The following is an 11,239-nucleotide window of genomic DNA, read 5'->3' on the forward strand; positions in this document are numbered from 1 at the left end:
TCTTCGCTACAGTTTGTAGGCAGTATGCTTGTGGCTACAAAGTTGAATCTCCACACAATTCGGACGAAATCTTGAGTACAGTGACAGGAACTCAAACCTGAACTTAATTTACTATCCATAAACTTCCATGCACTCCCGTGCACTGAGATATAAAATAGTTATATCCCATATACTCGGATGTTATCATTGTTATTACACTCGTAATGGGAAATAACTATAACTTTTCAGACTGGTCAACAAATCTTAATTTTAAGTGGCATTACTTTATTTATCCACTATCCCACTAGGGTCCTACAAGAAGAGTACTGAAAGCCTGTGTAGCAGGGAGGCATAAACATATATCACTACAAATGTAGAAAACTCCTACTACTACAATATAGAAACTAATTCAAGTATCATGCGGTGATGATGTGCTGGTGTAGGTTTAGCTCTTGCAAAGTGTGATAGCTTTATCGCTATATCAGCAATGAAACTTGTTTGTACATGCAACTACAAAGGTCAACTATGTCTGTAGCTCAGTAGACAGACATACAATACATAAAAAAGCAATATTAAAATTATAAAATATGAAATTTCATATTGAATAGACATCGGAATTTGATCTAAGTAGATAAATTCCCCACTGTAATTACATACATACACATAAGTAAACAATCTAATGTATACATAATTATTATGTTACAATCATATTTCCATAGAACATAATGTTTAACCTAGCAAAACATGTGTAATCACCATTGATTTAGCTATTAGAGTTTTATGAATGCTGGTAGATATTAGTAATATGTACTTAATGTAGCTAGTTAGTTGAGACCCAGCAAGCCTGGTCCCTTCCTCTATCCCACTGAACATTGAAATGCCACCGTCAGCTGATGGTGGTTTTCTTGGTGGTTGTGCAGGGCTCCCTGGTTCTCCTATTTAGCCGTTTTAACAAAGGAGGCCACTTTCAGCAAATTAAGTTTAGTACCCGAAATATATTGGCCAATTATTTACTATAAAGGCTTGGAGGTAGAAATTCTTGGGGATTCCCCCAACTTGAAGCCACAAAATTTCTACAGGCCTAGAGGCTCCTCCTAACAGAACCCTGCACTTTCACACCCTGAGCTAGTCTCAAGATGGACAATTCTGGGAGGATAATTAGATTGGACGTAGGATTTCTCATGCGTCCCTCTGGGACTGCCTGATTCACCCCACACCTCCTTCATACAGGTACCTAATCGTGTTCTGCTTATAAATCTAGGGGGGGGGGGGTGGGGTGGGACAAACAATTTCGCTGGCCACGCGTTCACACTTCAAGCCCGCCTTTTGATTACGCAAGCGCAACATATGTTTTCTAATTGTTGCTGCCCCTGTATTCTAGTAAACGCCGCCCAAATCCAGTTATTGCCGTCCGTGCCCACTGCTCCTCTTTGCGCCCTGTTCACGTGAGTAATAACCCGCTTTGTGTTATGCATACCTGCATACTTCGCTACATTAACCTGGTTTAACCCGTTAAACGTTGTTTAATGTAGCTAGTTAGTTGAGACCCAGCAAGCCTGGTCCCTTCCTCTATCCCACTGAACATTGAAATGCCACCGTCAGCTGATGGTGGTTTTCTTGGTGGTTGTGCAGGGCTCCCTGGTTCTCCTATTTAGCCGTTTTAACAAAGGAGGCCACTTTCAGCAAATTAAGTTTAGTACCCGAAATATATTGGCCAATTATTTACTATAAAGGCTTGGAGGTAGAAATTCTTGGGGATTCCCCCAACTTGAAGCCACAAAATTTCTACAGGCCAAAGAAAGGCTACTGCCTTTCCCTCCAAGCCATAGGAATAGCAGGAGCCTCTGCATATCCACCAGAAGCCAGCCTGTTTGTTGATCACTTCACTTTCCTTGTGCCCTTATAATATTCAATGATTACTCTATATAACATGTGCAAATATGTGAGTACAACAGTCTATACAAAGATATGCCATATGAAGGTATAATTATTTGGTATGCTAATGTATGACGCACTTGTTTCTTGTAAGCTATTTCCATTGAGACCCAGGAGCAGATACCAGTTGCTTGGAGAGCCTTGTGAGAACTTGGACGGGTGTTTTGATGTAGCCTTGGAATGCTGAACTCCTCCAGCGGCCCAATAATTGGATATGTGCATCTGAGATTCCTGCTGCCTTTGCTGCAGTGGCTGCGCCTATCCTGAAACTGTGGGTGTTGTATTGTGAGTCATCTAGCCCAGCCTTCTTTAATGTAGCAGAGAGGAGAGACTTAAACTGGACCCGAGTCAGGGGTGTTTTGTCCTCCACAAGGAATAATGAACCGGGTTTGCTACCTCTAAGTGCCAAGTAAGGAAGCAATGCCTTGATTGGGCAGACTATCGAATCTGTTAGACCCAGGCATAACCTGGCTCCCTTTCGGAAGGGGTCAGTCTTAGACTGCTTGATCATGAGCCAAATTATGGTTGGTGTTGACCTGCTGTCAAGAGCAACGTCCCCTAAGGACAAGTGAATGGAGTCATTAAAAGCAGTCTTCGTAGGGACAGTCATTTCTCCCACTCGGAGGAAACCGAAGAATGCGGTGCAGCATGCTGCCCACAGCATGATTTCCTGGTATTGGTTTGGGGTCTTAGACAAAACTGAGTAGATGCTATGCATGATGTCCACTGTGACGGGGAGGCGTATTCTGACTGGGCGTGTACTGGCTTGTTCTCGTTTGATGCCCTGGAGGATCTGTTCCAAGCGTGGGGTGAGAGCCCTGCGGTACACGTGGTGCTGACTGCAGGATAAGTGTAAATTACCAATAGAGGAAAGATAGACTTTTATTGTGCTGTGTGCTAAACCTGTGCGTGCTAAATAAGCTACAAACAATGACAATGTGCTTTCTGAAGTGGGTATCTGTGTTAGATTAGCTTGTGTGCAGAATTGTATGTATCTTTGTTGGCCGGCACTATAACATCGTTGAGTAGCTGGTGCTAAACCATTCTCAAAGTAGTATTGTACAGCTGCCTGAATAGAGGTGATGTCCAATCTGGCCCTCCCGCTATGATCTGGAGCAATGGTGGAGGCAGTGGAGATGGCTGGAGGGATGCCTGAGGGTGTAAAGAGAAAAATTGACGTAGGTTACCACGGGACAAGTGATCTGCTGTTGTGTTGGTTACCCCTGCTATATGCTTACACTTAACATCAATATCAAAATAGGCTACAAAAAACCAGAGACCCCGTAGTAAGTGCATGGCTGTTGGTTCTCTTGTGTATTGCTTGTTAACTGCAGCGACCACGCTGGAGTTGTCACATTCAAACAGTACTTTACTCCCTGCCAACTGTTTACCCCAGACAGCGCAACTCAAAACTATGGGAACCAGTTCTTTTATCATGATGTTGTATTGGGCCCATTCTGGTGGCCAGCACCATTGCAACCACTGGCCCTCCCAAAAGGCACCACACCCCCAAGAGCCTGATGCATCTGTCTGGATGATGTGGCTGGGAGACCAGTTGTTGTCATTCCAGCGGAGCAGGCTGAGGCCATTCCAGTCCGTTAAGAAAGTGTGCCACCAACACAGGTCTGACCTAAACTCCACGTTTAATCTGGTGTAGAAATGTAGCTCTCTTACTTTGGCTGCTGTTACATACATGCGGGAGACAAAAGCTCTGCCGCAGCGTACCACTTTTGCAGCATGCTGCAGAGATCCGACCAGGGAGAGAATTTCCCGTTTTGTTGCATTGGTGTAGCCGATCCAGTCGACAATTTCTTTCCGCAGTTTCAAAAGCTTTTCTTCAGGTAGTCTTGCCTCCATCCTGCTGGTGTCTAGAACAATGCCTAGGAATGGCAGGGTGGTAAGTGGACCCTCTACTTTTTCCAACGCCAGTGGGACACCAAGGTAATCACAGGTTTGAATGATTGTATCTAAATTGTGTTGGCAGACTGGGGAGGAGGGAGGCCCCATCGTTAGGAAATCATCCAGGTAGTGAATTAAGAATGACACATTGCTTTGTCTAACTATCCAAGCTAAGAATTCTGCTAGGATATTAAACAGTTTGGGCGCTGAACGTAACCCAAACGGGAGGCAGGTGTCAATGTATACTCCATCTCCCCACTTCATCCCTAGCATGTGCCTATCTGCTGGATGGACTGGGATTAGGCGAAATGCACTCTTTATGTCAATCTTGGCCAGTAGAGTGCCACGGCCAAGCTGGACGATCCCCTTTATGGCCTCATCAATGGTTACGTACTTAAGGGAGCATAAATGTTTAGGTATGCCATCGTTCACGCTCTGACCTTTGGGGTGGGACAGGTCCACAATGAGCCTCCATCTCCCTGTCTGACCTTTGGGGATTACACCAAAACGATTTAGGTGGACTTGAGGGACTGCTGCTGGGGGGAAAGGTCCTGCGATTCGGCCTAGGGATAGCTCTGTTGCAAGGTAGTCGGAAACTACATCAGGGTGTTCTCGTGCTCCTTTCAAGTTGCGTTTGGTAGACTTCAATGATGTGGGTTTTGTGAAGCCAATACGGAAGCCCTCTTGGATACCACATAGTGTGAATTGCACCAGCTGCCTATGAGGGTGATTTATCAGCATTGAATACCATGCCGGGGCACAAAGCGGGGTATGTACCAAGCTAGCTGTGATGGGCACTTGGAAAGGGGAATTAGTTTGGAGTGAGGATGACCATTGCTGTAACCAGCTGTCAGGGGAAGGTGGCCTGGGAGCCTGTTGCACCAGCTCTTTATCCCACAATTCCGGTGGTAAGTCATAGATGGGCACTACAGGGAGAAAAAAAAAAAAAGAGAGGGAGGGAGGTATTATGGCAGGCATAACCCTTTATCCCTAATGATAACAATCACATTATTATCTTAATTGCAGATCACATGACACCATACGCTAAGGACAATGGCTTAATACATACACAAAAGGAAAAAGGAACATATGGGGGTGGGTCACAAAATTGAAGTTGTGCTCGTGTTGATTTCTATTCACAATTGTAATTGCCTAGTGATCCTAACTGTGTGCTAATCAAGACGGTTCCTGGATTACAGCCATGCAAGTGTTTGTCTAGCATCCTCTTCAATAAGGGGGCTGTGACATCCCCATCAGTGGGGGCACCCCCCTTGGAGGGGGTGCTGAAGGTCCTCGGCGTCGGTTAGGGTTTCGATGACACTGGATCCATTTGTGGTTGCTGCCTGTGGAGTCTGGGTCGGTGTAACAGGTCAAGCAAGCATGGATATACCGACAACCCAAGAAAGAGCATTGCGAGAAGTTCCATTCTCGGCAGATTCTGGGTTTCAGAGGTTGAGGTGTCACAGTTGTTCTCTCCCTGGGTAGGGGCACCAAAGCTGCACAGCATTGATCCTCTGAATGAGTTGGCCCGAAACAGTGTTTGCAATATGGTCGGCGTTGGCAACCCGCGAATACTGTGTGCCACAGGTCCATGTCTCGTCTTGCCCAAATAATGTCTCCGCGGGATGCTGCAATTTGTCGAAAACGACGGTCGTACACTGCCCACGCATCTCCAAAATACTCCAAGTGTGCCTCTATAATCAAGTGTTCATATCCTAAAAAATCATGGATCTTTTCTGGCTGGGTGCGTCCACGGATAGAAGTGTAGTTGTTGAAGCACTGTGTCCACTCAGTAATGGAAGTAATAGGCCGTTTCCTGATCTGGGTTGATCTGCTCGCGTCGGAAAGACCCGGCATGCTTAGACAGTCTATTGTAAGCTCGGCCAAGTCCACATATTCACCATCCTGAATCCGCTTTACCAGCTTGGACGGTACTGGTGGGAACCCTGCACTGAAGGTAACACTGTCCGTTGTGCCTCTTGGTGGGGCATCATCACTTTGTTCTGGGTCTTGACTTGGTGTTAGTCCTTGTCTTAATGGCGGGTCGGAGGTTACAGGTACATGGGAAATGGTCTCCGGAGAAGGGATCCTTGCAATGGCTGCAATGGAGTAATGTTTATTACATGAAAGATGATTCCTACCTAAGTATGCAGGGCTTTTTTTTTTTTTTTTTTTTTTTTTTTTTTTTTTTTTTTTTTTTTTTTTTATTTATTTATTTTTTTATATATATATATATTTTTTTTTAAATTAATTAATTAATTTTATTTTATTTTTTTTATTTTTTTTTATTTTTTTATCAACGCTACCTACATGCTCACGTCTAGGCCATACATCCCTTGACATATGTGTAGTGGCCCTTATACTTGGGAGGCCCAAGGGGAGGGGAGGTGTGGGGGCATTACAATACTTGTACAGCAATCGACAATTCATGAGTCACACACATGAGCTACATACAAGTATATACAGTGACAAAGGGATTGTGTTGTGCGGGGGGGGGGGTTACAAAGGCGCACGCGGTCACCCGGTAGTCCGCACCGGGGCACAACGGACCCTGAGACCTGGGAGTGTCCCTTACCCAAATGGGCCCATGGGTTACGACAAGGGGAGGGGGGGGGGGGGCATACAGTGCGTGTCTATCACGTACCTGGCGTCAAGGACGCGTGGCCTCCATCACTGTTCGAGCGGAGCTGCTTCGTGATCTCTTCAACGATTGCCGGGATATCTCCTCTGGTTAAAGGATCGGAGGACTTGCCGCTGCCTGTTGTCGACCCAGCAGAAACGTCCGTTGTGGTTCCCTGGACCGTCGTGGTACCTTCCTCCGTCGCTTCCGACTCCGCACGTATTCTCTTGCTCCTCCTTTTGGGCGGCATTCTCTCTGACCAGTGCTAACAATTTGTTTGTTTTTTTCGAACGATTTCCAAAACAATTAACCAAGACGAACCAAGTGGGACAAACAATTTCGCTGGCCACGCGTTCACACTTCAAGCCCGCCTTTTGATTACGCAAGCGCAACATATGTTTTCTAATTGTTGCTGCCCCTGTATTCTAGTAAACGCCGCCCAAATCCAGTTATTGCCGTCCGTGCCCACTGCTCCTCTTTGCGCCCTGTTCACGTGAGTAATAACCCGCTTTGTGTTATGCATACCTGCATACTTCGCTACATTAACCTGGTTTAACCCGTTAAACGTTGTTAACTGTAGGGATAAATTCATTCACTACATACTGTCCATACAACAGTTACATCATAAAATTATTCTCACCTTCTTGGACAATTATTTCAGTAGAGTTGGATGCATTACTTTCAAGTATAGCAACATTACAGTTATAGACTCCATTATCCATTTCTTTAATTTGAGCAAACCGGAGAATACTAGTGTGAGTGTTACCACTAGAATCAGTTTGGTCGATGGTCACTCGACTGTTGTTGACAATCATGACTCTATCCTGCCTCATCCAACTAAATATCACTGAACTGGGATCCACTCCACTAACTGTGTATACAACACATTCAATACTCTGTGAAGCATTTATTAAATAATCTCGTCTCGAAGGTGGTATGATGACCATAGGAGATGGAACTACACACACAGAACAATACAACATCATCTGGTATAATGACACATATGTACATGCATGCTTACCATTCACATTTACTGTGGTTGTCCTTGTCATTGGTAATGGAGATTCATTGATTATTACACTACACTGGTACACTCTGTTATGATCAGTAGTACTTAATAGTGGTATTGTGTAATAGCCAGTGTAGAGTGTTGTGTTGCTTGTAATAGAAGTGATATTAACTACACCTGTTAGTTCTATACCATCGCTACTCCATACAATCTCTACACTATTGGTAATGCCATTTAGAGAAGTCACATTACATTCCAGTATTAATGGTACACCAACTGTTTCAGTAATGGTAGGAATTACGCTAATATCAGGTACTGGAAGAAAAACCAAAAAGAAAAAGTGCAGTATATGAAGTTTGCACTTTACATAACCTCAAACACATAATTTTAGCTCCTTACAATCGTGTAGTCAACTTACAATGCACAGTTACAGTAGCACTGCTACTCTCCAAGCTGTGATTGCTGTAAAAGCTGTTGGTAGCCAGGCAGGAATAAGTTCCAGTATGGGTAACTGCACTCATGGTGATGTTAAGAAACGATGTGACCTGTGTAGAGCTGTCTGCAGTACTGAATATATTTTCCATTCCCAGTCTGCTGGTACCATTCACTAGCCACTGGATTTTTGGTTTAGGACTCCCAACTGCTGTACAGTTGAGTATTAAATTGTCATTTATCATCAGCTGCTTGTTCTCAGGATGACCAGTGAAACTTAGTGACAAAATAGCTAGAGAAAAAGTGACAGCTAAAATCAATACATTTACCAGAATGTTAAAATTCTCTGTGCTAAAAGAGACGTCCCATCAGTTGGTCCCAGCAGTGAGGTGGAAGCCATGAAAACTGTTTGCTGTGTTTGGGACCTATACTTGTCATGGTCACTAGTTAATGGGGTGGGCTTACTAGGTGATGTCCTCACTGTAAAAGTTAAGTATTCTGTTCAGAAATATGACAGGACTTGCATCACATAACCATACAGGCCAGATATATACTCAAATGTCTTCCTTTACTAATGGTAACAATCCTCCCTTAAAGTATATTGAAACTAGGAAATAATCACAAAATTACATATTGAAACAAAATAAAAATATATGCATACTGTATGCAGAAATACACACCAGGAAACACTGAACGTGTCAAGATGTGACTGTACATGACTGTTTGTAAGACAAAGATGAATTTACTTGCATTTTCACAAACACAGCCATCAGGAAACCATATAATAGCACTAATGTGGGGAGGTAGTCAAGCATGCAGTACATAAATATAATATAATATATATGATAGGCACGTACACTTATTTGTGTAGTTTAGCTTGAAAGCCTGTCATACACTTATTAGTCTTTATTTTGGAGTCTACATACCCATACTTCTACTGGTGAGAAATAAGATGCTATGCACTAAGATGTTAAAACTGGAAGTGTCCAGCATATTACATACCTCTACACTCTGAAACATTGACACATTTTAACTCATGTAGAACCATTCCCATAGTACTATCACATGTACATGTTGATGTTGTTGAAGTGCTCATACATCGTACATGTCCCATGTCTTGGCAGCTCAGATTATAACAACTTTGTGATACAACTATATAGAGTAAAGGCATGGTAAGGATTAATATACACATTCAAGTTTTTATAACTAGTGAAAGTTATAGTCTCCCTACATAGACAAATTGTTATGCTCCAACATATTCTACATTTCAGCAACTATGTAGTCAAAGACAACAATGGGAATTATATATACTCAATAGTACAATGTCACTATAGTTTACTCAACTGGATACCAAAATAGGAAGTTTAGAATGTTTCCATATATATAGTATATGGAACAGTCTATCAATAATGTGAATGTTTTCATGCAGTGTTCACAATTTCAAAATGCATCACAAATGTGTTCCCAAATACACACACACAAAAATTTTCCCTGTTGTATGGTGTATGCTTCCATATAAAGGGTTTACCAACTGAGCCAAAACATTACACATATCATAACACTGCTTGAAATAACATCATGACATGTAGAACTTTGACTCTATGAAGCCATCTTTAGCTATATATTCACAACCTCAGTTTTATAACTACATGATATACCATACAAAGGGAACTTTGGTGGATGAAAAATTTGGCAAATCAACAAATTAAATTATGCAAATTGTTAGTAAAGCACCAATAAATTACTGACCACTATAAGTGGTGTGTCTGGTCCATGTGGTAATTAACTACAAGTTAATTAAGATTAGTCATCTCTAACGTTTGCTCTTCCTACATATCACAGTAAAAGGTGGTCTGGCCACGCAAGACTGAGTAATCTCATTCATAAGGCAACTATTTGATGATTTTCAACTTCAGTGCTAACAGCAGCAATCTAGCTTGGTGACCAGCCATGCAGTGGCCCATGGTGATGCAAAGTTACTTGAGGACTACTTGTAGCAGATTTTATGTATGTTTATACAAGGACAGTTTCTTTTGTGAGCTATGCCCACTTTATATCGGGAATGTGTCATACTTTTTAAAATTATGGTAAACTAGGCATGCGCAAAGCCACATCTACTTACAGGAAACGTATCTTGCTTTTTGCAAACTTACGTGGAATCATGTCCACTGACTACCATTGTTAAGTATAGATACTCTCGTGTTTTACGCGCTAGTTGGCACTCAAAACGTAGCAGTTGGCACACACCTCACTTTAAATTAATCATTGCTATCAGGGTCGTCCGGGTCAACAGTAGTGATCTGGTTTCAACGCTGTCCTGTGTTGATTCTAGCAACATGCGAATACGTCCAGACATCCTCGGGAATATGGCCAGCTCTGCATGCACCACAATTAGTTATTCAAAGCCAACACTGTAAAAAATTAGTATTGAATTATATTTCACTACTAATTTCTACCACAATACACTGTAGTGATGTTCACTACTTTTGTAGTGACACGTCACTACAAAATTAGTAGTGACACGTCACTACAAAATTAGTAGTGAACATCACTAGTTTGTTTTTTTGAAGCTTATCAAGTATGTGCAAGTTACCTGCTAGTCTGACTCTCCCACTAAGTTTAGCCATTTATTACTAAACAAAAAGGTTTATCGAACTTGACGCTAGTCTTTACGTAGCTAACAAGTTAGCTATAGCTACGTCCTTCTCCTTTACCTACTAGCTAGCAATTGCCATTTCCCCTCAGAGTCTACTGATCTATGATTGCTATGGTGTTTAATATTCCGTCGGCAGCTAGCTAAACACAGCTACATGAATACTGACTAACCTCCACGGATCCCTATTGTAGCAAGAAATAGGAGGACGGATATCACAGGCAAACGCATATCTGTTCCCACTTTCCGAACGTCAGTCTTGTCTCGATGTTCGACACGGTATTAGTGATGGCTGTTCAATTTTCACCGGATTCAATTAGCTATAATCTGTAAACATCGTTGGTCCTTTATACCCTCGAAGTGTCTTCCTGTTTCCTTGATTACCGCGAGTTACGAATGTTGTATACTGACCTCCATATATGGGCATTAAATCATATTCATAATTATTTCCATTTGGAAATCCCATCCACCAGCAAAACCCACAGATGGGAAATGCGGAAAACCAGTATAACTGAAAGTGAAATAGTATTTTTGGTATTTCACTCCTAAGGCTCCCTACATGGGTGTTCATTTAACCATAGATAATATAAAGGTATATATTATCTATGATTTAACTTAGAACACATGTAAATGTTTCAAAAGGGGAAATTTTTGCTGATTGTGCAGTTTTGGGGGTTACCAGCAAAAATTTTATCCTTGAAATTAATATTTG

General features: G+C 42.3%; 2 protein-coding genes across 9 annotated transcripts in view; both read right to left on the bottom strand.

Annotated features, from left to right (window-relative positions):
- LOC136260904 (adhesion G protein-coupled receptor L3-like) overlaps nt 1-10,935 on the bottom strand; it is a 31,513-nt gene extending 20,578 nt beyond the window's left edge. Inside the window, exons 1-6 of one of the 6 annotated variants that reach the window (XM_066054815.1) lie at nt 8,877-8,989; nt 8,555-8,808; nt 8,340-8,481; nt 7,861-8,286; nt 7,455-7,757; nt 7,074-7,391 (exon numbers count right to left, since the gene is read on the bottom strand). In XM_066054815.1, the coding sequence (XP_065910887.1) occupies nt 7,074-7,391; nt 7,455-7,757; nt 7,861-8,119 (880 nt within the window). In that variant the 5' untranslated portion in view covers nt 8,120-8,286; nt 8,340-8,481; nt 8,555-8,808; nt 8,877-8,989. Of the gene's footprint in view, nt 1-7,073; nt 7,392-7,454; nt 7,758-7,860; nt 8,482-8,554; nt 8,809-8,876; nt 9,027-10,700 lie in introns of those variants that run through there. The other 5 variants (XM_066054816.1, XM_066054812.1, XM_066054813.1 and 2 more) reach the window with 5 other exon arrangements.
- LOC136260834 (uncharacterized) lies at nt 796-6,999 on the bottom strand. Of its 3 annotated transcripts, none has more exons than XM_066054709.1 (2): nt 6,458-6,999; nt 796-5,912 (listed from the first exon to the last, which is right to left on the bottom strand). In XM_066054709.1, the coding sequence occupies exon 2, from the start codon at nt 4,789-4,791 to the stop codon at nt 2,950-2,952; it is 1,842 nt and encodes a 613-aa protein (XP_065910781.1). In that variant the 5' UTR covers nt 4,792-5,912; nt 6,458-6,999; the 3' UTR covers nt 796-2,949. The 3 variants fall into 2 exon arrangements, with proteins under 3 accessions (XP_065910782.1, XP_065910781.1, XP_065910783.1); XM_066054710.1 differs by having other exon boundaries at nt 796-3,066.
- Nucleotides 10,936-11,239: the final 304 nt, after the last annotated feature.

This window comes from Dysidea avara, chromosome 7 (assembly GCF_963678975.1).
Source record: "Dysidea avara chromosome 7, odDysAvar1.4, whole genome shotgun sequence".
In the NCBI taxonomy this organism is placed as follows: Eukaryota; Metazoa; Porifera; class Demospongiae; order Dictyoceratida; family Dysideidae; genus Dysidea; species Dysidea avara.